This window comes from Porcisia hertigi, chromosome 36, assembly GCF_017918235.1.
Source record: "Porcisia hertigi strain C119 chromosome 36, whole genome shotgun sequence".
NCBI classification, from domain to species: domain Eukaryota; phylum Euglenozoa; class Kinetoplastea; order Trypanosomatida; family Trypanosomatidae; genus Porcisia; species Porcisia hertigi.
This window is the reverse complement of record NC_090595.1, coordinates 3,173,552-3,200,958: the sequence shown is the minus strand read 5'-3', so window position 1 is coordinate 3,200,958 and position 27,407 is coordinate 3,173,552. Positions and strand designations below refer to the sequence as shown.

At 60.5% G+C, this 27,407-nt stretch overlaps 5 protein-coding genes across 5 annotated transcripts in view; all 5 read left to right on the top strand.

Moving 5' to 3' along the window:
• Window positions 1–2,852: 2,852 nt before the first annotated feature.
• JKF63_00806 (uncharacterized protein) lies at window positions 2,853–3,422 on the top strand (the record flags this gene model as incomplete). Its single annotated transcript, XM_067896855.1, has 1 exon — window positions 2,853–3,422. The coding sequence occupies one exon, from the start codon at window positions 2,853–2,855 to the stop codon at window positions 3,420–3,422; it is 570 nt and encodes a 189-aa protein (XP_067753012.1).
• Window positions 3,423–4,920: 1,498 nt separating this feature from the next.
• On the top strand, window positions 4,921–8,094 carry JKF63_00805 (uncharacterized protein; the record flags this gene model as incomplete). Its single annotated transcript, XM_067896854.1, has 1 exon — window positions 4,921–8,094. The coding sequence occupies one exon, from the start codon at window positions 4,921–4,923 to the stop codon at window positions 8,092–8,094; it is 3,174 nt and encodes a 1,057-aa protein (XP_067753011.1).
• An 813-nt stretch (window positions 8,095–8,907) lies between these two features.
• JKF63_00804 (uncharacterized protein) lies at window positions 8,908–11,163 on the top strand (the record flags this gene model as incomplete). Its single annotated transcript, XM_067896853.1, has 1 exon — window positions 8,908–11,163. The coding sequence occupies one exon, from the start codon at window positions 8,908–8,910 to the stop codon at window positions 11,161–11,163; it is 2,256 nt and encodes a 751-aa protein (XP_067753010.1).
• A 740-nt stretch (window positions 11,164–11,903) lies between these two features.
• Window positions 11,904–14,447, top strand: JKF63_00803 (uncharacterized protein; the record flags this gene model as incomplete). Its single annotated transcript, XM_067896852.1, has 1 exon — window positions 11,904–14,447. One exon carries the CDS (start codon window positions 11,904–11,906, stop codon window positions 14,445–14,447), a length of 2,544 nt encoding a protein of 847 aa, XP_067753009.1.
• A 3,116-nt stretch (window positions 14,448–17,563) lies between these two features.
• JKF63_00802 (uncharacterized protein) overlaps window positions 17,564–27,407 on the top strand; it is a gene marked incomplete at both ends in the record, with an annotated part of 29,873 nt that continues 20,029 nt past the window's right edge. The window contains 3 exons of the mRNA XM_067896851.1: window positions 17,564–20,435; window positions 24,924–25,090; window positions 27,160–27,384. Coding sequence (XP_067753008.1) covers window positions 17,564–20,435; window positions 24,924–25,090; window positions 27,160–27,384 — 3,264 coding nt within the window. The remainder of the gene's footprint in view (window positions 20,436–24,923; window positions 25,091–27,159; window positions 27,385–27,407) is intronic.

Sequence of the window (27,407 nt, the reverse complement as noted above, 5' to 3'; positions counted from 1 at the left end):
GCGGTTGTCGACCACCAGATCGCGGTCTTGTCAAACATTCGGGGCAGCTCTTAATAGAGTTATTTACTGGCATGAACCCCCCTTCGGAGCTCCCAGCGCATGACTTACTCCCTCATGCGCCACAGCCTTATGTACCGTACCAAATCACTGCCTCCATTGGGATTCAGGTGAAGTCCCTTTGCGAGGAAAAACTTGCGGCTCGCCAGAACCACCTCTCCCACTTTGCGAGGCTCTCCTCCTCAACCAAGGAGAAAGGTTATCTCGGTAAGCGTAGTTGGTTACCGGACGAGACGTGGTCTCGATGCATTATCTCAGAAACACACTCGGAGGTGCAACACCGAGATGCTGCGGTCCTCCTTGCTTGAAGCGCTTGGGCTGGGCGTGGTGCAGCTGGATTGGGATTCGGACTGGTGTAAAGATGACCCGATCAGGTATCAAAAAAAAACTAGGAGGGGTAAAACAGGCATGATTATCCTTACGGTGTCGGTCACCCTTGCTCGGGATGTTCGACAGTCGCCCAACAGCGTTGGAAGATGATATATTGTGACGCGATTGCGCACAAGATGCTGGCGCAACACGCGGGTCAAGTGCATGGTCACTTTTTTTTCCTGTCCCGAGTGGATTCGAAGAGTGGTCACGAAATTGACGCGTTCTCGGACTGGGCTGTGTCAGAGGAACTGACGTCACCTGCATGGATTACTGACCTGGTCAAAGGTGTCAGACACCGCAAGCCCACCATCCCCTGAAGTCGTCGTACAGAATTTGGTACGCCAACAGAGGATTTGCTCGGCGCCTACTGCACCACACAGAAGAACAGGGGTATCATGCTTGCGAGGCGGCAAGAGTCTACTCACGCCCGGCACTCTACAGCCACTCCTCTGTGCCCAGAAGTCCCGCCGAGGCGGGTGAGAGGCGGTAGCGGCAAGGAGTGCTTATGATGCGCAGTCTTCTGCGTCAACATTGCGGTAACCCCACTGCAGCAAAAGCTTTTCTCTTCGCCACTGACTATTTTGGCTTCGAGAGAGTCTTCGACGCAACCATTGAGCTGGACGTGCTACGCGTTTTTTGCATCGGTTGTTCTCAGAAGAGACACATCGTTGTACGTCATGTCTCTCTACACAATCACTGGATGATGCCCACCACATTCACCATGCAAAGATAAATGCGGTTTGGTGTCTTTTCCCCCGCCTCCCTCCGATGCCTTTTTAAGCCGGCTAGCTATGAGTAATAGTGTGCCTGTGCATGGGCTCATCTAGCCGGAAAAATCCCCTCATGGCGAAGGGTTACGGACCCAGGAAAGAGCGACATCTTTTTGCTGCCCCCCCCCCCCCTCCCCTCCGATTCGTAGCGGGGATCACTGTGCGCACGCGCTGCCATGCATGGCTGGCGTGGTGCTTGCCACCCAAGCGGGGAGGAGAGGTGGTGTGTGGGGGGGGGGGGAGGGTGTCCAGGGGCTAGGCGAGTCGATGTGATGTGCAAGCACGGCAAGTAGAACCCCATAGCATGGAGCCTCAATGCGCACACGTGTGCGGAACGTGCGGCGTCTCCTGCATCTGAGGCAGGTAGGCCGGCTGGTGCCTCGGCCACTGGAAGCGTGGGCGTGTCCACCCCGTATTGTACCACCGAGTCGTGTGAAGGGCAGTGTGGGCGCTTTTCCACACCGCTTTCCCGCCTGGACTGCAGCGAGCTGAAGCAGCCGAGGGGGCCGACACGCGAGGGGGGTGGGATGCGGGGCCTTCGCCTGAAGCCGGACGACACACGATCCTTGTGCTCATCCTGCCGGCGCCTAGACGACCCCCAACTGCTACCCCGCGCGACGAGGACCAGGGCTGCCCACGTTGGTCTGGCGCTGAACGCACAGCGCGTATCGGTCAGATGAGGTGCGCAATGACAAAGGGGGTTGGGGAGGGGGGGCACGCACGACCGGATGGGATGGAGACCGCTTCGTCGTACATGACAAACGTGCAGCTGCGGTGCACCAGAGGAACCGGGGTAGGCTGTTGCGGCATGTGTATTGTTGCGCCACCCTGTTTTTTGTTTCCGCATTGGTAGAGCGAAACGTCAAATAAAAGAGAGACAATTTTTTTTTTTCGCGCCTCTCTCTCTAGTGCATTGATACTATGCACCGTATTACTGGATCTCTTTTTTCTGACCTGTTAGAACAATGGGGAAAAAGTGATTATGCAAAAAGAAAAGGCCAATGCGACTGTTGTTTGAACAACAGTGTTCGCTGGTGCGTGGTCAGCAGCATGGGAGGGAGTGCTCGGTTGTTTGTGGTGGCTGGTCGGCTCGGTGGATGGCGGTAGTCTCCAGCTTACATGCCGTTTTATTATGATTCGATCTCTCTCTGTACGATGTTTGCAGCGCATGTAAATGCCTTCGGGAAGAGCACCGATTTCGAGGGAAGACTGTGTGCCTTGGGTCGCACTACCGGTATCGACTCCCTCACCGATATCTGCACACCTTTCTCTGGGCCCGACTTTCATTCCTCACAACTCCCTGTGATGTTGTCGTCACCGCGCTTTTTCCTTTGTGTTCTCTCAACATTTCATTTTTGCTTGGACTCACGATTCTTTTATCGTGTTTGAAAAGTGGAGATTTCTTTTCTTTTTTTCCCCGCGCTGTAATTCCCCCGTGGTGTGGACTCATCATAGCCGCCGCCGGTTGCAAGCAGGAAAAATAGAAGAGATTCCGGTGCATATTTGCGCTATATATTTTTTGCGGTGTGACCAGTGTTGGCCTCTTCAGGTGGGCACTTGCTGTCTTACACGCGTGCTTCTCTGGGCCACCCCTTTGTTTCTACTAGGGCTCTTTTTTTTTGCCTAAGAGGGGAGGGGAAAGGTTGCACCGCCATGTACACCACGGAAGAGCAATGCGTACCTGCAAAGAGGATGACGGACGAGGAGTTGCAGCGCAGCGCAGATCGTCTCAGCACCATTTATCGCCCGGAAGTCGAACTAAAGCCGCTTGTGCCGCGACTCACCATAACCCAGGAGGCTCTCAAACGACATATCCGTCACCTCTATGACGACTCTCTTGAGCGGCAACAGCGGGCGCGAGAGGATGTCGCACGGCAGGTGGACACCACCATTAAATCGAGCACAATATCACCTAGCGAGGAGACAGCCCTAGTGCGCCATCTCTACGACGAGTCGCTCGCTCTTCAGAAGGAAAACTTCGACCGCTTGTATGCGCGGGAGACATCACACTACGAACGCAGCACGCGAAGATTGAAGGCAAAGGAACAGCAGGCCACGACGGACCGGCTGTACCGAGAAGGGATGCAGCGGGAGCGCAAGAAGCACATTGCCCTCTACGAGAAGTACGTTACGGGTCGTCATCAACCAACAGTACAACGCACCAAAGCCGAGCTTGAAGCGTCCGCTGACAAGATGACGAGAGGAGAGGGTGTGACTTCTTGAGGTGTGTGTGCATTTACCATATATATCCATATGTATGTATGTGTACCACAAACACAACGATCCGCGTATCTCTCTGCCCAAAGTTTTTCATCATCTTCAGTGCGCCCACCCACTTTTCATTTCTTTTTTTTTCGAGGTTTCTCTCGGCAGGATGTTGCTCAACATTTCTATCGCGGGCCTCGGTGCTCTTCGATGTATTATTATTATTATGTTTCACCCACTTTTTTTTATTATAGATTCTCGCAGTGCATGACAAGGAAGGCTCGAATTGGATAGGGACTCCAGTCGTTCGTCGGCCGACCTCTATCCAACCGCTTCCTCTGCTGCAACTTGTTGTTATCATCTTTCGCAGCCAGCTACTGGGCTTCTGCAGCTGTTTCAATGAAAGGAGAAAATCGGGTCCTTCTTTTTTTTCCCCCAGATTATTCCCTGTTGTGTTTTCGTCGCCAGCTTTCACGAAATGATCAGAGTTAACGAGAAGGATTCACCTCAAGCGCACAACGCTTATTTCCATGCGTCGATACATTTGGGAGATACTCCCCCCATACTCAGCTGTTCGGTTTTTTTTCTTTCTTTCATGCTGTCAAAGCCCTGCTCGGAGCCTTTTCTGTGTATTTGTGTTGCAGTTCGTTCTTCGCATATAACCCCACAGCTTCATCTCCACCTGGTGGCCCGAGAGCATTGCCAGGAAGATGCGCAGCTCAGCATGTTCCAAGAGTACCAAGCGAAACACATGCGCATACAGCGCCTAGTTGTTGCCTCGAGTACCAAAGCCCAGTGTGTACGCGACACGATCGCACTCACGCGCGCGCGCGCGCATACATGTCCTCTGCATCGGGTTGTTTCACCACATGTGGGCGACTGTTGACAGAGCGCCTTTCTCTTCTTTACATCTCCCTACCCCATGCTTCTCTCTCACGGCGATGAAGGAAAGTAAGGACTCTTTTGCACACCCACAGTACAAAAAAACACACACACACGCAATACATGCGTGCGTGTGCGACCCGCTGCCACTGGCAGAAAAGCACAATGGGGTGCGCGGCAGTTTTTCCGATAGCGTAGGCGGGGACCTGCAGCCCATGACATCGTAGTTGGTCGGCGACCGTTTGCTTGTCTTGCTGTAAGGACTCCGCTCTCCCTCCCTCTCCTCCCGCGCTGTCGCATTTACCCTCTCCCTCTTCTTGGTTGATCTGCCCCCCCCCCCTCTTTCGATTTGCTAGTGAGCTCATTTGGTCTCTTTTTGATAGTTGTGCTCTCTCCGTTCGCGATTTCCCTCTCGAAGAAGTGTGTGTGTGTGTGTGTGTGTGGACCATCCGCTGTATATATGTATGTATATGTTTATACTTGTCCGGTCTCACCCACACCACTGCATTTATTTTTCATTTGTGAGCTCGTTGACGATCCATTGAGACATTCCTTCCTCTTCCTCCCCCCAACTCCCTCTTCCACTTTTTGTATGACCTAGCTGCTCGTATGTTCTTCGCTGTACCACGACACAATGGACCTCACCGACTCTTTCAAAACTTTCAGCGGCGGCGCTGAGTTGTCGGAGAGGGAGGTCCTGCACTGGCTGCGCCACCGTGGATTCACCCATGCCCACGATGCACTCATGATGGAAATCTCTTCACAGACGCTGACGCGTGAGGAGGCTTCTGTCGGACAGCGCGTTGCGCGCGACAGTGTCGAGAGGGCGGCGACAGATGGTGCTTTTTTGCCATCCACAGGGATTCTGTTTGAGTTGCGCGAGGGTGTCGTGGAGGCCCTCTCTGCATACAGGGACTTGACGTCCAACGACGACGTGCTCGCTTTGCTAGAACACTGGGACCCTCAGCTGTGCGCTCTCTTTATCCAGCGAGGTGCGCAGCGTACCAATGAGGAGCGCAGCGGTTTAGAGAGGCAGGTGCAGATGGCTGAGGAGTCCACCGCGCAGTTGTGCACCCGAGTACGCGAGCTGGACACTCAGCTGCGGCAGACTGTTGCTATTATTGCTGAGCGCATGCAGGCCTTGGCCAGCTCAGTTGATCCAATCCGGAAGGACATTCTTCTTCCACTCCTTCGCACCGTGGCGATGCTGGGCTCGTCCAGTGCTGTGCGCGCGGCGGCGCGGTACATGATGTTAACTCTCTACAAGCGACCGATGGTGGAGCATCGAATAGCCATTGTGCAGGAGTGGCTGTGTGTTGCCCAGGAGGCACCGTCGCGAGTGCTGGAGCAGGAGCTAATTCCGGAGCTTTACACCCTCGTCAACGCGCGGGTGTTTGAGCGGCGGCTGCTGGCCCTTGATTGCGCAGCTGCTGTGGCACCGCTTCTGCGAGGCTCTCCACAGGTACGTTATTCGCTTTGCCAAGGGCTCCTGCGACCGTTGTGTGAGGATGATACGTCCGCAGTGCGCAGCGAGTTGCCACGCTGCCTCTCCTTGCTTTGGGGGGGGGACGCCACGACTACCGGCACCACAGTCACCCCGGGCCCCTCTGCGTCGGCCGGCAGCATGTCTCACTCGAACCTCGGGGTCCTGCTACCATCGGATACAAGCGCCGCGCGCTCGTCCTCCACACGTACGTCTGCTGTCTGCCCGTATGGTGTTAGCTGCGTGCCCTTGTCGCCGACTCAGAAGACATATTTCATGGGGATGCTGGTGCAGTTGGCTACTGACAGCAGCAGCCGTACTGTGCGCCAGGCGGCACAGACGCAGTTGTGCGAGGCGCTTTACCCTCTGTTCCTCCGAGATGGGGTCCTTCTCATTCAATTCGTTCCTCTGCTGCTCTCTGTAATTGGGATGGAGACAACACAACTGCTGTTGCTAAAAGGACGAGACAAGAAAAACGGCGGTGGGTCTACTTTGGAACCCCCCAACGCATCTGCCGGCACTACCACCCGTGAGGAAAGCCAGAAGAGCGCCCCGGGCCGGACAAGCGCATCCGTAGCGGCGGCATTGTCTCTCGGCAACGTCATGACTCTTATTCAGCTTCTTCACGCGGCCCTTCGCTGTGTCGCAGCTGAGCTGCTGCATAGTCACGAGGTCTTGGAGTGCCATGATGGTTGTGAGGGCAATGGTGGCACTCTATCCTCGCCTTCGCTATCATCCACCTACGTGCGTGTCGTGCTTCCCGTTGCCTGCAATCTGCTTTGCCCCCTCCTGTCCAAGGTTCACTTTGCGTCCTTGACCACGGGTGAAGAGAATGTCATGCTAAGTGGCGCTGATGCGAGCGCTCGCTTGTGTGGTCCGTTGTGCGCGCTCTGTGCCACACTTGCGTCGTTGGTGCCGCTGCTTGGAGCACAAGCATGGCAAGAGGTTGTCCAGTGCCTGAAAGGTTTGCTGGTGTCTTCTCCCCAACATGGCATCGAGGCTGCCGTAGTAGCAGAGAACCCCTCTGCCATGAATACGACATCGCCACCCACACTACCCCTGCAGCTTCCCCCCTCGCAAAGTGCACTGGATGCTTCTCTGTCTCTGCACGACCTGGAGAGAGGGCGGTTACACTTTGTGTTTTCCTTTTTCCTTTTCCTCTGTGGTAAGACTATGTCACTGCCTCAGAGCGGCACAGGCGCCGCCGCCGCCGCCGCCGCCGCCGCCGCGCCAGATACGAGGGAGACGACCGCCATCAGTGCTCCCTCTCCATCCACAGCACCGACGTCTGACCTCGTCCCCGCACATCATATCCAAGACGAGAGTCTCCACCTCGTTGCGCGGTACATTTCCCTCAACAACAAGGACTTCAGGTCCCCCCGCCCTGCGCCGCTCATGGCTTGCATCCAGTGTGTTGCAGCCTTGGCCCCGTTTGCGATGGAAAGCTACGAAATGGCGTCTGGCATATCAGGATTGGTGAGCTTTCTCGTGGCTTCTCCAGACGAGCGGCGGCGGCTGACAGCGGTGGTGTTGGCTCATGATACCTGCGCCATGCTTGCGAACGAGCGCTTGAAAGTCACCTTGCTGATTGAACCGTTGTTGCCTCTTCTAGAGGATTCACAGGCAGCTGTGCAAGAGGCTGCATTATCTGGCTTCCTCTCCATCTCGATCGCCCTGACAGAGCCCCGGGCGCAAGAGAAAACGATTAGGCCGGTGCTGCGTGCGGCAGATGCGACCGGGTGTACTTCGCGTTACACCCGCTGCCTGCTACAGCAGCTGTGTCAGCTCATGGAGCGCATGCCGGCTGAGCCGCGCGAGGCGCTTCTCTACCCACAGCTGTCTGTTCTCATGGACCGCCTCGCCGAGCTGTACGTGATGCTGCTATCTCAGGGGAGGCTTGCTGCAACAGCGGCATCGGCGTCGTCGTCGTCGTTTCCGATATCGTCGTCCTCGGGTGGGGCAGATACCCCACACGGAGGTACAAGCGGCGAGGAGGATGCCCTCGCTGCACACCACTGGGAGGATACGATGCTCTTGCTTCAGGCACTTCTGAGCAGCATCGTCAGGTGCGCTGTGGTGACGCCGACGCTTGTGTATCGATACCTCTTGCCTGGGATCCATCAGTTGGCCAGCGACGGTGTATTGTCCGGATGCAGCCCGGCAGTGCGGACACGCTGGCTTCGGCTCCAGAAAAATTACAACTTCTTCATGGAAAGCAACAATACTAGCCGGCTCGCTGCCAGCGGAGCCACCCCGGCTAGTGGAGCTCGGAATGTCGCTAGCTTTCTGGACCGCTTCAAGGATGAGCTAAAGCGCCGACTGTGAGCTAAAGCAGACGGGCAGTAGAGGTGAGTCTCTGAGGGGCTACCCAATAATTGCGCCTTCCGTCTTGTTGAGGCTTGGTGTCGACAATGCATTGAAGTGTGACTTCGATTTCTTTTTGTTCTGCTACCTCGGTGTTTTTCAAATGGGTCTGGGGAGGGGAGGGGAGTTGCGCGTCCGCATGAGGCCGCATGCGAAGTATTTACGTGCGTGGGTGCCATCCAATGTGAAGGCTTTTACTTTTTTCTTGCGATGCTCAATCTTTCATGTTCCAAGGGGAGAGAGAGGGGGGGGGCAGGGGAAATCCTGCCCGAATCGTTTCGTCACGGTAGCGCCTGGCGTTTCTGGAGTCGAAAATTTTCATTCTGGATCTAGAGCTACTCTCCTGCTCGGCATGACCATGACTTCAGCGGCACTGCGCTGTGGATTCGCTTTCCCTATTGCCACCCGCCCCCGTTTGTAATTAAAAATAAACCCTCGTTTGTGCTGCCTTGAACTCTCTTTTGATTTTATCTCAGCAAGGCGCGCTCCCCAGCACCTCTTTGCACACCATTATTTCTGCTGGGCTTTAGTACCCGTACGTGCGGCGAGGAATCCTCACAAAAACTTCAGCGCGCACACACGCACACGCACACACACACATCTTGTGTGACCAAGTACGCAGGGTGCTCTTGTTGAGTTCGAGGAGTGTGACCTCAGTTTGAGAAGGCAAAAAGAAAATAAATAAATACCATTTCCTAACATCTGAGGTATTCGCAGTCTCATCGACCCCTTGGTGCAAAGATATCGTCACACGCGAATTACGTGTAGCACGCGATGTTCTTGATTAGCTGGAACGTCGCGGGGTGGTCCGCCACCTCCGGGGCGATTCGAGAGAGCTTTGGCAGCATCCACGACTTCTTTGCTTGCACCACGGCAGACATCATTTGCCTCCAGGAATGCAAAGGCACGTTGGCAAAACTGAACGTGTCCCCAGTAGAGATGGGTGCCAGCGATCCCCCCGTGAGTCGCCGGCCCGTTGTTGCTTCTCTAAAGCGTCTGGTGGCTGTACAGGAATCTGTACGCTCAGCTGGGTCTGTCGAAGGCGGCGCATCCACCGGTAGCAGCAGCGGCGGTGGCGGTTGCAGCGACGGCATAGACGGCTGGGAGTCGTTCTGGTGCTTTAGCGGCAAACAGCACCGCGGCCTCAACGGCGTCGTAACGTTTGCGCGAAAGGGTCTTACGTGGAGATGCGACAACCGGCCCTTTGCGCAGGACGAGTTCAACGAGGAGGGTCGCGTCGTGGTGACCCACCACAGCGCCTTTGTGCTTGTGAACGTGTACGTGCCAAACGCTCGCGGTGGGGCCCGGCAAAACTTCAAGTTCCGTTTCCTTCACGCCTTGGACGAGAAAATGGAGCAGTTGCGCAAAGAGACAGAGAAGCCGGTTATCCTCGCTGGTGATCTGAACATGACGTATCGTGCGCACGACGCCGCCTGGTCACTCCGGCGCGTGCATCTGGGCGCTTTGCTCCAGCTGCAGGCACTTGCAGAGTCTGAAGGAGACGCTGCCTGGGCGGCAGCGCATCCCCATCTTTCAAAATCGGCCATGCAAAGGGTATCGAACATGATCGCTAATCATTTGTGTGTTCGTGCGCAAGAGTTGGCCGCGTCTACGGGGATCAGCACTGCTGCTGCTGCTGCTGGGGCGGCGGCGTCGCTTACTCCGCCCATATTGCCGTCCCCCACCACGTCGTCGGCTGGAACCGGCGTTGTTTCGGTTGACACAGTGGCCAACAGGGACGACAATACAATCGATCGTGAAGCGTTGCGGCGGCTCTGCGCGCTTCTCCCCCAGCGAGGCACCGGCGGCAATGGAAGGGCTGAGCACAACTTCACGACACCGCCGGTGCCGCTACAGGCCCTTTACGACGTTGGCTTTCGTTGCGTGTACGCCTCCGACTTCGTCAAAAGCTTTCCGTGTACCCACAACAACGAGCTGTACGCGGTGGTGCACTTCTGTGGACTTGCTCCGCATTCGGACGCGTCAGCAGAGTTCATGGGTCGACTTCTCCAGCTTCGTTTGCCGGTTTCTTCCTCTCCAGTGCCGCGACGGTTACCCTTGGCGGTGAGCGCCGAACCGGTGGCTTGTCGAGAAAAGCTCTCGCGGGTGCGAATGTGGGACACTTTTCTTCTTAAAAAGGAGGTGGTTGATACGTGGTGTAGAGCTCCGGCGGACATACCGCTGATTGATGCGATGTTGCTGCGCGAGGTGGAGCGTCAACAGCTGCGGCCCTACTGCCCATGTCCATACACTTGCTGGGATCAGTCGCGCAACCGCCGCCTCGAAAACGAGGGCACGCGACTGGACTACATCCTCGTCGACTCCGCGCTGCTCCCTGGTGTGGTGTGCCGGGCAGAGACAGCCAACAACGTCTTCCCTGGAGTCTCAGTGCAGGGCTCGTCCGACTCCAGTGCAGCACATCCATCTTCTCTTCGCGAGGATTTTTTTAGCGAAGTGCATGGCGAGCTTTACCGCGACGGCATGGGGCGCGCCATGGCCAACGGCTCCTACCCCCCCGCGCCCTTCGACGGAACCGGGATGCCGCCGCTGTCTGAGCAAGCCCGGGAGCTTTGCTTTGCTGGCTTGCCCTCTACTGGTCTTTTCGTGACCCCGCCTCAGTTCAGCGATCATATCGGAGTGGGCTTGCTTCTGGACTTGGAGAGACTCGGTATGACAAGGAGGCTACTTCAACGTCCAGGAAAGGTGGTAGAGGATCACAAGTGCATGTATCGACCACCTCTGGGACTGCGGACCTTTTTTGCCGCCGCGGCTGCGGAGAGATCGTCGGCCACGCTCACACAACCATCTACGCGGAGGGAGGAAGCCGCCAATGGTCAGGGCGTGGATGAGATGTCCACAAGGGTAGCTGGACACAAAAGAGGCCCTGATAACACCACATTTCTCTCTTCTTCCAACTCCAGGACCAGCGCCAAAGCTGAACGGGGGATGGTCAAGTCTCGCAGTGACGATGACACCGTCGTTACTCCTGGCGACGCAAAGCCGTACATTATTGACGCTGATCAGCTCTGAGCGTGACGGCCAATGACACGACTTAGGGGTGTTTGTGCTAACTCTCTAATGTGCAGGTCAGACAGGGGAAGGGAGAAAGAGCACAACGCGGCGGCGCTGTGTGAATGTGCTTGTGTGTGGGTTGTCGGTGACCTGCATCGAGGGGTTGAGGGAGTCTGTGTGTGTGTGTGTGTGTGTGTGTGTGTGTGTGGAGGGGGGGGGGCGGGTCGTTGTGTGCACTCTGCCACCCCTTTGCACGCGGCTCTCAAATGTTGTGCAAACGACGCATATTCACACAATAAAAAAAAAATGAAGAAGAAGTTTACCATCGCCGTTGTCAAACCGCTGTGTTGTTGAGCAACGCAGAGCCCTGTCGCCAAAAGAGAGAGAGAGTGAAGGAAGGCGCCCAGTGACATTTACTAAGCCTGATTTTCGCATCACAGGGGGAGAGGGATGTTGCTGCGCCACGACTCGAAAGTCGTGCGAGGACACTCTTTTCGGAAAGAGGGAAAGGGGGAGAATGCCTGCGACGTGTTTAGTCACGTAGCGAGACATTTCTTCCCACCATGGCATTCAACCCCCTAAATGTGACCCCGTTTTGTTTTTTCCTCCCTTCTCCATGCCCTACGTACTCCGTACGTTTTCGAGCCCTCGCATCTTTTCACTCGAACATTTTCTACATTGTACCCCCCCCCCCCCATTTCTGGCTTTCTCTTTCTTTCCTTCCTCATTCTTCTTCCAGCCGCGGGTTTTCTGATCCAATGAGCGGTGCTGGGCTTATTGAGCAGGCAACTTATGTCACAGAGCGGGCGTGGAAGTACGCGAGCAATACAACCTCCGCTTTCAGCAAGGCTCGCTCACTTGTCGCCGGAGACGCACAGTTCTTTTCGGTAGCCCCAAGAGTCGATGATCTACGTCGCAGCCTGAACTCCGAGTCACTGCATGACAAGCGCGATGGCATGAAGCGCATCGTCGCGCAGATGTGCAAAGGCAGTGACATGCGCTACTTCTTTCCCGATGTGGTCAAAAACATTCACGTCCCCTCTATTGAACTACGCAAGCTCATCTACATCTTCATCGTCTACTATGCCGATGATTGCCCCAACGAGACACTCCTATCGATCTCTGCCTTTCAGAAGGACTTGCTCGATCCCAGCATGCATGTCCGCGCACTCGCCCTCCGCATGCTCGCTTCGCTTCGCATCCTTGCCATACATCCCGTGGTGATGGTTGCTGTCAAAAAGTGTGCTAGCGATGTGGCACCGGTGGTGCGCAAGACGGCTGCCCTTGCACTGGTGCAGATGCACACAATCGCTCGCCAGGAGCTGGATCGGGACAGTGTGCGCCAGCTGCTGCGAGCTTTACTGTCTGACCGAAGCCCTGACGTGGTCGGCGCAGCCGCGTTGGCGTACACAAGGATCTGCCCAGATGAGTGGGATCTCGTCCACGGTGTGTACCGTCGCTTGTGCACGATTCTCAAGGAGTGTGAGGAGTGGGGCCAGGTGGTGCTGCTGCGCCTGCTGTTGCGCTACGCCCGGCTTCACTTTGTCGACCCCAGCGGGCCATTCGCTGCCAAAGCTGTCCGAGGAAGCCACGCCTCCTCGCGCTCCGGTGGGGAAGGGTCGGAGAGTGAAGATGTCGATGACGATGCAACATCCGCCTCTCGCTCCTCTTTCAATGTCACCCCGTCACTGGGGTACAATGTCAAGATGAGCGACGCCGCCGTTGAGAAACATATAGACCCGGATCTACTGCTACTTTTAAATTCGACTCGGCCACTCCTATGGAGCATGAACAGCGCTACTGGGGTGGCGGCCGTTGCCCTCTTTCGTCACTGTGGCACCCCGCGCTTTCAGGGGGCGTGTGTGAAGTCGGTGATGCGGCTGCTGAACACGTGCACTGAGGGTCAGATTGTCGTGCTGCATGTCATATACGATCTGTTGCTGCTTCAACGTGATGCATTCCTGCCGTATCTGAAGTACTTTTTTCTGCTGCCCCTGGACGCGACGGATGTGCGGCACGTCAAACTGCGCATTCTTTCCCACCTGGTGACGCCATCCACAGCGACAGAGGTGTTTCGGGAGTTCCGCTCCTATCTTCAGCAGTACAACGATGTCGCCGTCGTAGAGGCGATTCAGGGACTGACGCAAGTGCTGCAGCAGTACCCCCCCTTCGCCTCTCACACCATTCGTCTCGTGACCCCGCTCTTCTTGAATCGGACCAGCTCGCCTGCTGTCATCGCAGAGGCCGTAGCGGTGCTGCGTGTGTTGGTCCTGCACGGAACGGACCCGATACGCATCTCACGACTTGCTTTCCAACTAATGCTCGACATTATGGAGGAGCGGATCACGGACCCGTCGGCAGTGGCGACAATTTTGTGGTTGGCAGGCGAAAACATCTCCAAGCACCCTTCCCTGGCGGCTGCCGCGCCGGACTGCTTCCGGGTGTTTGCAAAGCGCTTTGGTGGACTTTCCTCGGAGGTGAAGCGGCAGGTGCTCACATTGGGTTGCAAAGTGTGGGTACACTTGCAGGGCAACAGCGAACTCGCAGAGCGCTTCAAACGGATGTATCGCTATGTTGCGGAGCTCGCCAAGTACGACGAAGACTACACCATTCGGGACGAGGAGCGCCTTATTGAGGCGACGTTTGATCGCCAGAGCGACACATTCACCAGCGTGCGGACCGCGCTTCTGCGCGAGAAGCCGTTGCCGGACATTAGCGACCCCTATGCCGATCGTGCCGGCCTGGAGATTGGCACTTTTTCTCATTTGCTAGGCTCAGCGGTGCGTGTTCGCGACCCGTTGCCGGCGTGGTCGACTGAAGCGACCAGTGGGGTACTGCGCCGCTCCAACGAAGAGATATGCGCGTCTAACGCCGCAGTAAGCATGTTTCACTCCACCCTCAGTGAGGAAGGGAGCGGCAGCACCTACACGAGTGGTAGTGGTGAGAAGGATAGCGATGACGGTGACACGGCTTTGTCTTCCACTTACGAGTCGAGCTACAGCGACCTCAGCGATGCGGACGACGATGGCGTCGATTCGAATTCCGAGTCTCACTGCGGTGTTGAGGTGTCTTCTGGCGCTCCAGGAAGCCAAGAGGGCTATGACGATGCCAGCCAAACAAAGCCGCCACCGCCCAAGTTCACATTGAAGGTCACCATGCGGTCAGCGCCACCCTTCGTTCCACCCCCACATTCGGACCAGACACTCGCACCGGTGGCCGATAGAGCAGATACTTTGCCGGTTGACGCGCCCGAGACGCTGCCCGCGCAAACCACCTCAACGGAATCTTCACCAGTCGTATAGTTGTAGAAGAGGCATTGTATGTGTCACTTCTCCTCCCCTCTTTCTCTCTCTCGTGTGTGTGTGTGTGTGTGTATTACTCACACACACACACACAGGCGGAACAGTGTCTCATCTTCCACATCGTTGCTGTAAGGGCGAGCTCGCGGAAGGGTACATGGCAGGAGAGGCGCTTGTCTTGACTTTGTGTACGTCTACACGTGTGTATCTACCCGTTACTTTTTCAACCCCTTGTTGTCATCCATGCTGACTCGTCGTTTCGCCCATGTTCATGTATGGCTTGTTTTTTTTTCGGGGGGCGGGGTGGTGTTTCGCCCTTTCGCCCAGCGATCCCCAGTTGCCCCGAGAACGAGCGGCACTAGTGACCAAGAGCATGCACATCTGAGGGCTTCCAGACCTTTCCCCTTCCCCCCCCCCCCCTTGCTCGCCTGGGAGAGGACCGATCATACATGAAAACTAATATATACCCCTGCGTTTGCTCCCCCGTTCGAAGACACTCTCCGCCTTTTTTTTCGCTTTGGTACCTTTTTTTTGGCGATAGCCGGCGAATTCAATCACATCGGTGCTAACGACAACACCCACAAAGTAACCGAACCCGGCAAGCAGGCATCTCACAATGCACCTCGTCCACTTTGCCAGGCCACGTGTCTTGAGAGCCTCTCTTTAAAGAACAACAGAGGTGATAATGACAGCGGATGCGAAAAATATACCAGATGAGGTCACAAATGAAAAGCCAGACAAACTCATTCGCTGAATCACTACAGTGGTGATCAGCACCACCTCCCTCCCCCCCTCCCCCTTTTCGCTCTTCAGATTACACAATGCATCCTGGTGCGGCGTGCATGAGCAAGATGTTCTTGGAAAAAAAAATGCATGTAATGGTCTTCTTTCAGTCTTTCGACGGAGAAGAGAGAGAGGCTCGAGGGCATAATGGGTGGAGTGGGGATGCGGTTTCGTCTACAAGGATGATATCCATTCACTGTTCCAGCATTACACTCCCGCCTTTTTTTTTTGCAGGTGTGGGTCGTAAGAGAGGGAGGGGGACACGTTGCTAAGCCATGAAAGAAATTGAGGAGAGTGAAAGGAAGGCCCCTTCCGGGTTTTCTTTCTGGTGGGGTCCCTTGGTACTTCTGCGATGTTTGAGTTGTATTTCGCTGGCCAGGGATTCTCGCATGTCTTGTGTCTTTACAAGCCTTTGGTTTTTTGGACGGACTCCCGCCTGCGCTCGTCTTGTCAGACTTCTCATATGTACGTACATGGGTCTCATTCCCATCTTTTTACTCGCACATTTCTCCCTTTCCTTCTTTTACCCCGTCTTTCTTTTTTTTTCTTCTTCCTTCCTGGAGTTGTATCTTTTCGCGTGGTGGGACGCCGGTGGAAAGGATCGGCGAAGGTGGTGGTCTGTGCATCGGTTATTCCTCGTGCCTCTCTGCCCCCTTTTTTTTGTCGTTTCACGTTCATCATATTATCTTTTACGCATTTTCTCCTATCTAACAGGTATTAGAGATTCCCCCTCCCCCCCTCCAATTAACCCAGAAGCACTCAGCTACATCCGAATAGCTGCTTCCGAGAAAGAACAAAAAAAAGACAGATACAGTTGAAACAATATTCTAGACTTTCCTCCACCACATCGCCGTTGACACGCTGACTACTAGAGCATTTTTCTCAGGACATGCATACGTACAGCTGGCTTACATCAACTAAAAACAAATCGTTAGACACGCGCCCCATTTAACCGCTTCTTTTGGCAGCTTCAACCAGGAACATTGTTGCGGAATCTTGTTTACTATACATATAAACCAACACATTCATCCGATTGCCGATACATTGTCTTTGTTTCAAAGGCTTAGGGCGAAGAGGGGGAGGCTCAGCGGTGTGCAAGCACCACCGTTGTCGATTACTTTCTTAGAGTTTTTGTGGACTACCTGAAGCCGTTGGCGACGGCGCAGCATTACGTTCCTCGCAGCACTGCGAGACCTTTTAACAGCCTCGCTCGCGTCTCTCCGACTCTCTGTGCATCTGCCGCGTGTCTTTGCGAGACAATTCCGCCTCCACTGCTGTCGTGTCACTGTTCCCCCCCCCCCTTATTCCCTTTGGCAAAGGGGTGCTTCTCTTTTTCTCCCCCTTCTCTTTGTTTACGGACACGTCTCGCCGGATTTATTCGGCTTTTTTTTTGGTGGCCTGCAGGATTGTGTCTGTGATTGTGCAGGTCGGCGTCTTTTCCTTCCCCCCTTTCAATCTTCTTGACTGTTTTTTTGTACACGGGCTGAAGACATTTCTGTGTACAAAGTTATTTCACCTTTTTTGGGCTCCTCTCCCTCACCTCAACGTGTGCTCTTTCCATTCCTTCTTCTCGCTCTTACGGAATCGACTCCTATCATTGTCGATCTTCTTTCACTCTCCCCGAACTGCTGCGCTTCTCTTTTCTTTTTCCTTGTGTTTGTTTTTGACGTGTGTTTTACGCTGCGGGGGGGGGTATACTACCCGACAACTTCACCGAGGTGTTCCAGAAACGTGCACGCCGTGTTGTTTTACCCATAACTGCTCTCGTTTTTCTTTTCTTGCCTCCAATCAGCTCAGTTTCGTAAGGTTGCTGGATCCTGTGTCTCGAGTCGAGCTGCTGATTGGCTCAGGCCTCTTGGACTTCAACGTGGTCATTTTGTGGTATTTGGCGAGCAACTGTTTGTTCTTTCAGCCTTTGTTGGCGTAGTCGTGATTCGCTTGCTCTTGACATGATATATATGTATTTCTTTTTTTTCTCCACACTGTGAAAAAGCGTGTCCTCCTGTTTGTGCCCGGCACCGCACCTGATTTTTAGACGCGACTCATAACTTCGAGATAAGTGCGCCCGTGTCATTGCGTTGCCCCCCCCGTCTTACGCCCACTTTTTTTCCCCCCTCTTTTTTTGCCCCGCCTACCACCACTTACAGCCGATTCCCTCGCTCGCTTTCCCCATTTCCGTCCTTTCGTGGTGGGTGGGTGGAGCGGGGGCATCTCGTGCTCTCTAATTCTTTACGATCTCCACGCTGTTTTTTTTTTTGTTTTTGCGCCCCTCAAGACGGTGACGAATCAAAAAGGAACACACAAAAAAGGGGAGCGGCCCATAGGGTGTGTCGCCCATGTCGTTTATGGAGGAGATTATCGATGCTCCCATGAGCATCAAAGGTGAAATGTGGATGTGCGCTGATAGTTTGGGGCCGTCGAAGGTCGGGGCGGGTCGTGGCCTCAAAAACTTTATCATCATCGAGAAAGACCGTTTTTGCGCGTACACCTCCCGTAGTGTGCAGAACAAGCAGATAAAGGAGATCGCCTTCCGTAGCATGAAGCAGGTAGCGTGGTTTATACATCACCCTAAACCGCGAGGGGCCGAGTTTCCGGCGAACAACACGGCTCATGTCCTGCGGCGTCGAATCAGCCATGAATCGCTCCCGGTGACCTACTACTATCTGGTCTTGGAGTTTCTGCGTGACAACACTGACCCTGGTACCGCATCGCTAGGAAAGCGCGAGCGCGTTGTGCTCTGTACAGACGATCAGCAAGACTTTTCTATTTGGAGAAAATTTGTCGATCTGTACGTGAGTCCACCTCTTCACGAAGGGTTCGTGTGGGGCCGTGACAGGAAGGCCGAAAAGGCACAGGGACCCCCAGGTGGTGCGCCAGATCACGACGACACCACCTCGAGTGATGAGGACGGTGATGGAGGGCAGGGCTTTGGCGGCGGCGCTATTGGCCGTAGCTCACTGCATTTGTGGAGGAATCGATGTGTGGCCTTGCTGAATGACTTTGCCCACTTCTCGAACCCTTCTTTGCAGGTAAAGAGTGCCGACCTCTTCGAAACACCAGCGAGTAGCGGTGGGCTCGACTGGGACGTTCACACGGAGTCTGTGCTGCACGCTATTGAGCAACGCATGCGCCCTTGGACGAGGGTGGTACCATCCGAGTCTTCCGGAGCAAATGCGGCAGGGCCGTCGTCTCCGCTGCCCTCGCCCCCACTCGCATCGAGTGTTATTCCACCTGGTCTGGCAACGTCGGGAACGACGGAGACGCGCTTCAACGAGATGAGGTCTCAGGTGAGCGACCTTCGAGTGAAGCTGGAGCAGTTTCAGGCAGTGGCGGCGGACGTGGGATCACTTGTAGAAGACAAGGAGGTGAAAGCTGAACGGATGTCCCCTGGCATACTGCACGCCTACCTAGAGCGCCTGAGGGGGAGGCTTTCGCCATTAGAGCCAGTAGGTAGCGGGGCGGCACAGCAAAGGGACAACACGGCGACCAAGGCAAGCGAAGCTACCACCGACGTGGCAAAGCTGGAGAGCGCCTGCGTGAATGCCATAGAGAGATTTGCACAAAATGTGAGCTCAGGCACTGTTCTCCTGACGGAGGACTCGAACCGCGAGAAGGCAGTACAGCTGAATCGCACGGCGCTTCCCCAACGTGTGGAGACGATCGTGTCGGTTCTTCTTGACGAGCTGGCGCGCGCCACTGCGGAGGTGGCCGCTCTCAAGGCGTCTCTTGCCCTCGAAAAAGCCCCTACCGATGCCTCAACGGCGTCTGGTGCGTCATTGAAGTTGAATGAGATTCTCATAGCCCTGAACCGGAAAGAAATGGAGATGGACAGTCTTCAGCAGCAACACTTCGATGCGAGTCGACACGCAAAGCAGCTTTCTCGCAGGTTAGAGGAGCTTGTATTCCTGTACAGCGACGCCGTACAGGAAATGATGCGGTCGCAATACCGAAATTATGCGTCCTTGCGTATGTTGTTTCTCACGACACTCCGCGGCGCGGTACTCTTTGACAATTTGGCCCTCAGTGAAGCACCTCTGAGCCCAAACAGTTCCCTCGGCGGCACGAGAGAAGCACCGCTCACAGGTCATTCGTCGACACCCTCTACGGGCCCGCATAAAATCGTCGTTTCTGTTTCTCATTTAGAGGCGATCAAAGCTCTCGAGCAGGAGCGCAGCGATGCACGGGAGAGGCAACGCGAGCTAGAGGAGGTGATGAGGGAGTTGGAGGTGTTGAGGCAGGAGCGCGATGACGAAATTGCCAACCTCAAGCACAACTTTCTGGCAGCAAAGGAGGCGTGGGAGAAAGACGTTGCTGTCCTGCAAGCAAAGGTGTCTGCTCTACAGTCTGCTATACCACGAGGGGCTGTGCTTCTTCCCGCTTCTTCACTGGCAACCAATACACCTGCGAAGGCGGACACTGCCCTGAGGCTTCAGTGTACTCAGCAACCTGCCACTGCGCCGTCTACGGATGCGCTTGAGAGCCCTGATGCCATGACGCCGAATGTCCTGGGGCATCGGGAAACTCTTCAAAAACTGGCGACGCTTCTCACCATTACACCAAATGAGGTCACTCTTGAATCTGCCACCGTATCCCAACGACTACAGGCGTTCTACGACTGGGCTATTGAGGCGGTAGCGCCTCTGACTGCAACGGCCGCGTTCGACGGATCGGTACTCGAGATGATTACCGGCGCAGTCCATGCATATCAGAATTTATTGCAGGAAACATCTACCCTCTACTCGGATGCAGGACCACCCGATAACGCTACTCAACTTGACGTCCTCACAATCATGAGAGACGAGCACAATATCTTCCCTAAGCTTTGGGACATCCTCGAAAGGCACTTGCTGGTTCACCTAACAGGAAGCTTTCCTGAAAGCGTGCCTACCGACCAGGCATTCTCCGCCCCGGTAAGCTGCCGTTTCTCTTCACCCCCGACCACGAGCGAGCTCGATCAACTCCCTGGCCTTCTACAGGATCTCCACACCAAATCGCTTCTCTATTCACAGCTGCAACAGCTATGTGGTGATGTCCCCATCAATACCTACATTCAAACTCTTCAGAGTAGAACCGCGCAACTCGAGAACCTGCTGAGTCTTGGCGAGCAAAAGTCCGGGTACTCCGTCAGCAATGCGACCTGGATATCAAGCGTCGACCGACTCCCGAATGAAAAAAAGGGCGACATAGCTATACGAGTTCGCACCGCAGGCGTGGAAGCCGCGCCGCCCGGAAGTGAGAGTGAGACACCCGCACCTGCAGAGCACGGCGCCCGACTGCGTGACGCGGACAGGCGCCTGTCGGAGACGGCTGCTGCGCGCGAGGAGCTGACCGACGGCGTGGCGCAGGCTCTTGCTGCGCTGGGCGCGGACGCGGCACCGGCCGAGAGTGCGAGCGCTGCAATCGCGCAGGCGGCAGCCGAGGCTGCAGAGCGCGAGCGTGCCCTCCGCGCGGACATCGCTGCGGCGGAGGAGCGGCTGGCTGCGGCGGACGCCGAGTGCCAGGAGCTGCGGGCGGAGCACGGCGCCCGACTGCGTGACGCGGACAGGCGCCTGTCGGAGACGGCTGCTGCGCGCGAGGAGCTGACCGACGGCGTGGCGCAGGCTCTTGCTGCGCTGGGCGCGGACGCGGCACCGGCCGAGAGTGCGAGCGCTGCAATCGCGCAGGCGGCAGCCGAGGCCGCAGAGCGCGAGCGTGCCCTCCGCGCGGACATCGCTGCGGCGGAGGAGCGGCTGGCTGCGGCGGATGCCGAGTGCCAGGAGCTGCGGGCGGAGCACGACGCCCGACTGCGTGACGCGGACAGGCGCCTGTCGGAGACGGCTGCTGCGCGCGAGGAGCTGACCGACGGCGTGGCGCAGGCTCTTGCTGCGCTGGGCGCGGACGCGGCACCGGCCGAGAGTGCGAGCGCTGCGATCGCGCAGGCGGCAGCCGAGGCTGCAGAGCGCGAGCGTGCCCTCCGCGCGGACATCGCTGCGGCGGAGGCGCGGCTGGCTGCGGCGGATGCCGAGTGCCAGGAGCTGCGGGCGGAGCACGACGCCCGACTGCGTGACGCGGACAGGCGCCTGTCGGAGACGGCTGCTGCGCGCGAGGAGCTGACCGACGGCGTGGCGCAGGCTCTTGCTGCGCTGGGCGCGGACGCGGCACCGGCCGAGAGTGCGAGCGCTGCAATCGCGCAGGCGGCAGCCGAGGCTGCAGAGCGCGAGCGTGCCCTCCGCGCGGACATCGCTGCGGCGGAGGCGCGGCTGGCTGCGGCGGACGCCGAGTGCCAGGAGCTGCGGGCGGAGCACGACGCCCGACTGCGTGACGCGGACAGGCGCCTGTCGGAGACGGCTGCTGCGCGCGAGGAGCTGACCGACGGCGTGGCGCAGGCTCTTGCTGCGCTGGGCGCGGACGCGGCACCGGCCGAGAGTGCGAGCGCTGCGATCGCGCAGGCGGCAGCCGAGGCTGCAGAGCGCGAGCGTGCCCTCCGCGCGGACATCGCTGCGGCGGAGGAGCGGCTGGCTGCGGCGGATGCCGAGTGCCAGGAGCTGCGGGCGGAGCACGACGCCCGACTGCGTGACGCGGACAGGCGCCTGTCGGAGACGGCTGCTGCGCGCGAGGAGCTGACCGACGGCGTGGCGCAGGCTCTTGCTGCGCTGGGCGCGGACGCGGCACCGGCCGAGAGTGCGAGCGCTGCAATCGCGCAGGCGGCAGCCGAGGCCGCAGAGCGCGAGCGTGCCCTCCGCGCGGACATCGCTGCGGCGGAGGCGCGGCTGGCTGCGGCGGACGCCGAGTGCCAGGAGCTGCGGGCGGAGCACGACGCCCGACTGCGTGACGCGGACAGGCGCCTGTCGGAGACGGCTGCTGCGCGCGAGGAGCTGACCGACGGCGTGGCGCAGGCTCTTGCTGCGCTGGGCGCGGATGCGGCACCGGCCGAGAGTGCGAGCGCTGCGATCGCGCAGGCGGCAGCCGAGGCTGCAGAGCGCGAGCGTGCCCTCCGCGCGGACATCGCTGCGGCGGAGGAGCGGCTGGCTGCGGCGGATGCCGAGTGCCAGGAGCTGCGGGCGGAGCACGACGCCCAACTGCGTGACGCGGACAGGCGCCTGTCGGAGACGGCTGCTGCGCGCGAGGAGCTGACCGACGGCGTGGCGCAGGCTCTTGCTGCGCTGGGCGCGGACGCGGCACCGGCCGAGAGTGCGAGCGCTGCGATCGCGCAGGCGGCAGCCGAGGCTGCAGAGCGCGAGCGTGCCCTCCGCGCGGACATCGCTGCGGCGGAGGAGCGGCTGGCTGCGGCGGATGCCGAGTGCCAGGAGCTGCGGGCGGAGCACGACGCCCGACTGCGTGACGCGGACAGGCGCCTGTCGGAGACGGCTGCTGCGCGCGAGGAGCTGACCGACGGCGTGGCGCAGGCTCTTGCTGCGCTGGGCGCGGACGCGGCACCGGCCGAGAGTGCGAGCGCTGCAATCGCGCAGGCGGCAGCCGAGGCCGCAGAGCGCGAGCGTGCCCTCCGCGCGGACATCGCTGCGGCGGAGGCGCGGCTGGCTGCGGCGGACGCCGAGTGCCAGGAGCTGCGGGCGGAGCACGACGCCCGACTGCGTGACGCGGACAGGCGCCTGTCGGAGACGGCTGCTGCGCGCGAGGAGCTGACCGACGGCGTGGCGCAGGCTCTTGCTGCGCTGGGCGCGGATGCGGCACCGGCCGAGAGTGCGAGCGCTGCGATCGTGCAGGCGGCAGCCGAGGCTGCAGAGCGCGAGCGTGCCCTCCGCGCGGACATCGCTGCGGCGGAGGAGCGGCTGGCTGCGGCGGATGCCGAGTGCCAGGAGCTGCGGGCGGAGCACGGCGCCCAACTGCGTGACGCGGACAGGCGCCTGTCGGAGACGGCTGCTGCGCGCGAGGAGCTGACCGACGGCGTGGCGCAGGCTCTTGCTGCGCTGGGCGCGGACGCGGCACCGGCCGAGAGTGCGAGCGCTGCGATCGCGCAGGCGGCAGCCGAGGCTGCAGAGCGCGAGCGTGCCCTCCGCGCGGACATCGCTGCGGCGGAGGAGCGGCTGGCTGCGGCGGATGCCGAGTGCCAGGAGCTGCGGGCGGAGCACGGCGCCCAACTGCGTGACGCGGACAGGCGCCTGTCGGAGACGGCTGCTGCGCGCGAGGAGCTGACCGACGGCGTGGCGCAGGCTCTTGCTGCGCTGGGCGCGGATGCGGCACCGGCCGAGAGTGCGAGCGCTGCGATCGTGCAGGCGGCAGCCGAGGCTGCAGAGCGCGAGCGTGCCCTCCGCGCGGACATCGCTGCGGCGGAGGCGCGGCTGGCTGCGGCGGATGCCGAGTGCCAGGAGCTGCGGGCGGAGCATGACGCCCGACTGCGTGACGCGGACAGGCGCCTGTCGGAGACGGCTGCTGCGCGCGAGGAGCTGACCGACGGCGTGGCGCAGGCTCTTGCTGCGCTGGGCGCGGACGCGGCACCGGCCGAGAGTGCGAGCGCTGCAATCGCGCAGGCGGCAGCCGAGGCCGCAGAGCGCGAGCGTGCCCTCCGCGCGGACATCGCTGCGGCGGAGGCGCGGCTGGCTGCGGCGGACGCCGAGTGCCAGGAGCTGCGGGCGGAGCACGACGCCCGACTGCGTGACGCGGACAGGCGCCTGTCGGAGACGGCTGCTGCGCGCGAGGAGCTGACCGACGGCGTGGCGCAGGCTCTTGCTGCGCTGGGCGCGGACGCGGCACCGGCCGAGAGTGCGAGCGCTGCAATCGCGCAGGCGGCAGCCGAGGCCGCAGAGCGCGAGCGTGCCCTCCGCGCGGACATCGCTGCGGCGGAGGCGCGGCTGGCTGCGGCGGACGCCGAGTGCCAGGAGCTGCGGGCGGAGCACGACGCCCGACTGCGTGACGCGGACAGGCGCCTGTCGGAGACGGCTGCTGCGCGCGAGGAGCTGACCGACGGCGTGGCGCAGGCTCTTGCTGCGCTGGGCGCGGACGCGGCACCGGCCGAGAGTGCGAGCGCTGCAATCGCGCAGGCGGCAGCCGAGGCTGCAGAGCGCGAGCGTGCCCTCCGCGCGGACATCGCTGCGGCGGAGGAGCGGCTGGCTGCGGCGGATGCCGAGTGCCAGGAGCTGCGGGCGGAGCACGACGCCCGACTGCGTGACGCGGACAGGCGCCTGTCGGAGACGGCTGCTGCGCGCGAGGAGCTGACCGACGGCGTGGCGCAGGCTCTTGCTGCGCTGGGCGCGGACGCGGCACCGGCCGAGAGTGCGAGCGCTGCAATCGCGCAGGCGGCAGCCGAGGCTGCAGAGCGCGAGCGTGCCCTCCGCGCGGACATCGCTACGGCGGAGGAGCGGCTGGCTGCGGCGGAGGCCGAGTGCCAGGAGCTGCGGGCGGAGCACGACGCCCGACTGCGTGACGCGGACAGGCGCCTGTCGGAGACGGCTGCTGCGCGCGAGGAGCTGACCGACGGCGTGGCGCAGGCTCTTGCTGCGCTGGGCGCGGACGCGGCACCGGCCGAGAGTGCGAGCGCTGCAATCGCGCAGGCGGCAGCCGAGGCTGCAGAGCGCGAGCGTGCCCTCCGCGCGGACATCGCTGCGGCGGAGGAGCGGCTGGCTGCGGCGGATGCCGAGTGCCAGGAGCTGCGGGCGGAGCACGACGCCCGACTGCGTGACGCGGACAGGCGCCTGTCGGAGACGGCTGCTGCGCGCGAGGAGCTGACCGACGGCGTGGCGCAGGCTCTTGCTGCGCTGGGCGCGGACGCGGCACCGGCCGAGAGTGCGAGCGCTGCGATCGCGCAGGCGGCAGCCGAGGCTGCAGAGCGCGAGCGTGCCCTCCGCGCGGACATCGCTGCGGCGGAGGAGCGGCTGGCTGCGGCGGAGGCCGAGTGCCAGGAGCTGCGGGCGGAGCACGACGCCCGACTGCGTGACGCGGACAGGCGCCTGTCGGAGACGGCTGCTGCGCACGAGGAGCTGACCGACGGCGTGGCGCAGGCTCTTGCTGCGCTGGGCGCGGACGCGGCACCGGCCGAGAGTGCGAGCGCTGCAATCGCGCAGGCGGCAGCCGAGGCTGTAGAGCGCGAGCGTGCCCTCTGCGCGGACATCGCTGCGGCGGAGGAGCGGCTGGCTGCGGCGGATGCCGAGTGCCAGGAGCTGCGGGCGGAGCACGACGCCCGACTGCGTGACGCGGACAGGCGCCTGTCGGAGACGGCTGCTGCGCGCGAGGAGCTGACCGACGGCGTGGCGCAGGCTCTGCTGCGCTGGGCGCGGACGCGGCACCGGCCGAGAGTGCGAGCGCTGCAATCGCGCAGGCGGCAGCCGAGGCCGCAGAGCGCGAGCGTGCCCTCCGCGCGGACATTGCTACGGCGGAGGAGCGGCTGGCTGCGGCGGAGGCCGAGTGCCAGGAGCTGCGGGCGGAGCACGACGCCCGACTGCGTGACGCGGACAGGCGCCTGTCGGAGACGGCTGCTGCGCGCGAGGAGCTGACCGACGGCGTGGCGCAGGCTCTTGCTGCGCTGGGCGCGGACGCGGCACCGGCCGAGAGTGCGAGCGCTGCAATCGCGCAGGCGGCAGCCGAGGCCGCAGAGCGCGAGCGTGCCCTCCGCGCGGACATCGCTGCGGCGGAGGAGCGGCTGGCTGCGGCGGATGCCGAGTGCCAGGAGCTGCGGGCGGAGCACGACGCCCGACTGCGTGACGCGGACAGGCGCCTGTCGGAGACGGCTGCTGCGCGCGAGGAGCTGACCGACGGCGTGGCGCAGGCTCTTGCTGCGCTGGGCGCGGACGCGGCACCGGCCGAGAGTGCGAGCGCTGCAATCGCGCAGGCGGCAGCCGAGGCTGCAGAGCGCGAGCGTGCCCTCCGCGCGGACATCGCTGCGGCGGAGGAGCGGCTGGCTGCGGCGGATGCCGAGTGCCAGGAGCTGCGGGCGGAGCACGACGCCCGACTGCGTGACGCGGACAGGCGCCTGTCGGAGACGGCTGCTGCGCGCGAGGAGCTGACCGACGGCGTGGCGCAGGCTCTTGCTGCGCTGGGCGCGGACGCGGCACCGGCCGAGAGTGCGAGCGCTGCAATCGCGCAGGCGGCAGCCGAGGCCGCAGAGCGCGAGCGTGCCCTCCGCGCGGACATCGCTGCGGCGGAGGAGCGGCTGGCTGCGGCGGATGCCGAGTGCCAGGAGCTGCGGGCGGAGCACGACGCCCGACTGCGTGACGCGGACAGGCGCCTGTCGGAGACGGCTGCTGCGCGCGAGGAGCTGACCGACGGCGTGGCGCAGGCTCTTGCTGCGCTGGGCGCGGACGCGGCACCGGCCGAGAGTGCGAGCGCTGCGATCGTGCAGGCGGCAGCCGAGGCTGCAGAGCGCGAGCGTGCCCTCCGCGCGGACATCGCTGCGGCGGAGGAGCGGCTGGCTGCGGCGGATGCCGAGTGCCAGGAGCTGCGGGCGGAGCACGACGCCCGACTGCGTGACGCGGACAGGCGCCTGTCGGAGACGGCTGCTGCGCGCGAGGAGCTGACCGACGGCGTGGCGCAGGCTCTTGCTGCGCTGGGCGCGGACGCGGCACCGGCCGAGAGTGCGAGCGCTGCAATCGCGCAGGCGGCAGCCGAGGCTGCAGAGCGCGAGCGTGCCCTCCGCGCGGACATCGCTGCGGCGGAGGAGCGGCTGGCTGCGGCGGATGCCGAGTGCCAGGAGCTGCGGGCGGAGCACGACGCCCGACTGCGTGACGCGGACAGGCGCCTGTCGGAGACGGCTGCTGCGCGCGAGGAGCTGACCGACGGCGTGGCGCAGGCTCTTGCTGCGCTGGGCGCGGACGCGGCACCGGCCGAGAGTGCGAGCGCTGCAATCGCGCAGGCGGCAGCCGAGGCTGCAGAGCGCGAGCGTGCCCTCCGCGCGGACATCGCTGCGGCGGAGGAGCGGCTGGCTGCGGCGGATGCCGAGTGCCAGGAGCTGCGGGCGGAGCACGACGCCCGACTGCGTGACGCGGACAGGCGCCTGTCGGAGACGGCTGCTGCGCGCGAGGAGCTGACCGACGGCGTGGCGCAGGCTCTTGCTGCGCTGGGCGCGGACGCGGCACCGGCCGAGAGTGCGAGCGCTGCAATCGCGCAGGCGGCAGCCGAGGCTGCAGAGCGCGAGCGTGCCCTCCGCGCGGACATCGCTGCGGCGGAGGAGCGGCTGGCTGCGGCGGAGGCCGAGTGCCAGGAGCTGCGGGCGGAGCACGACGCCCGACTGCGTGACGCGGACAGGCGCCT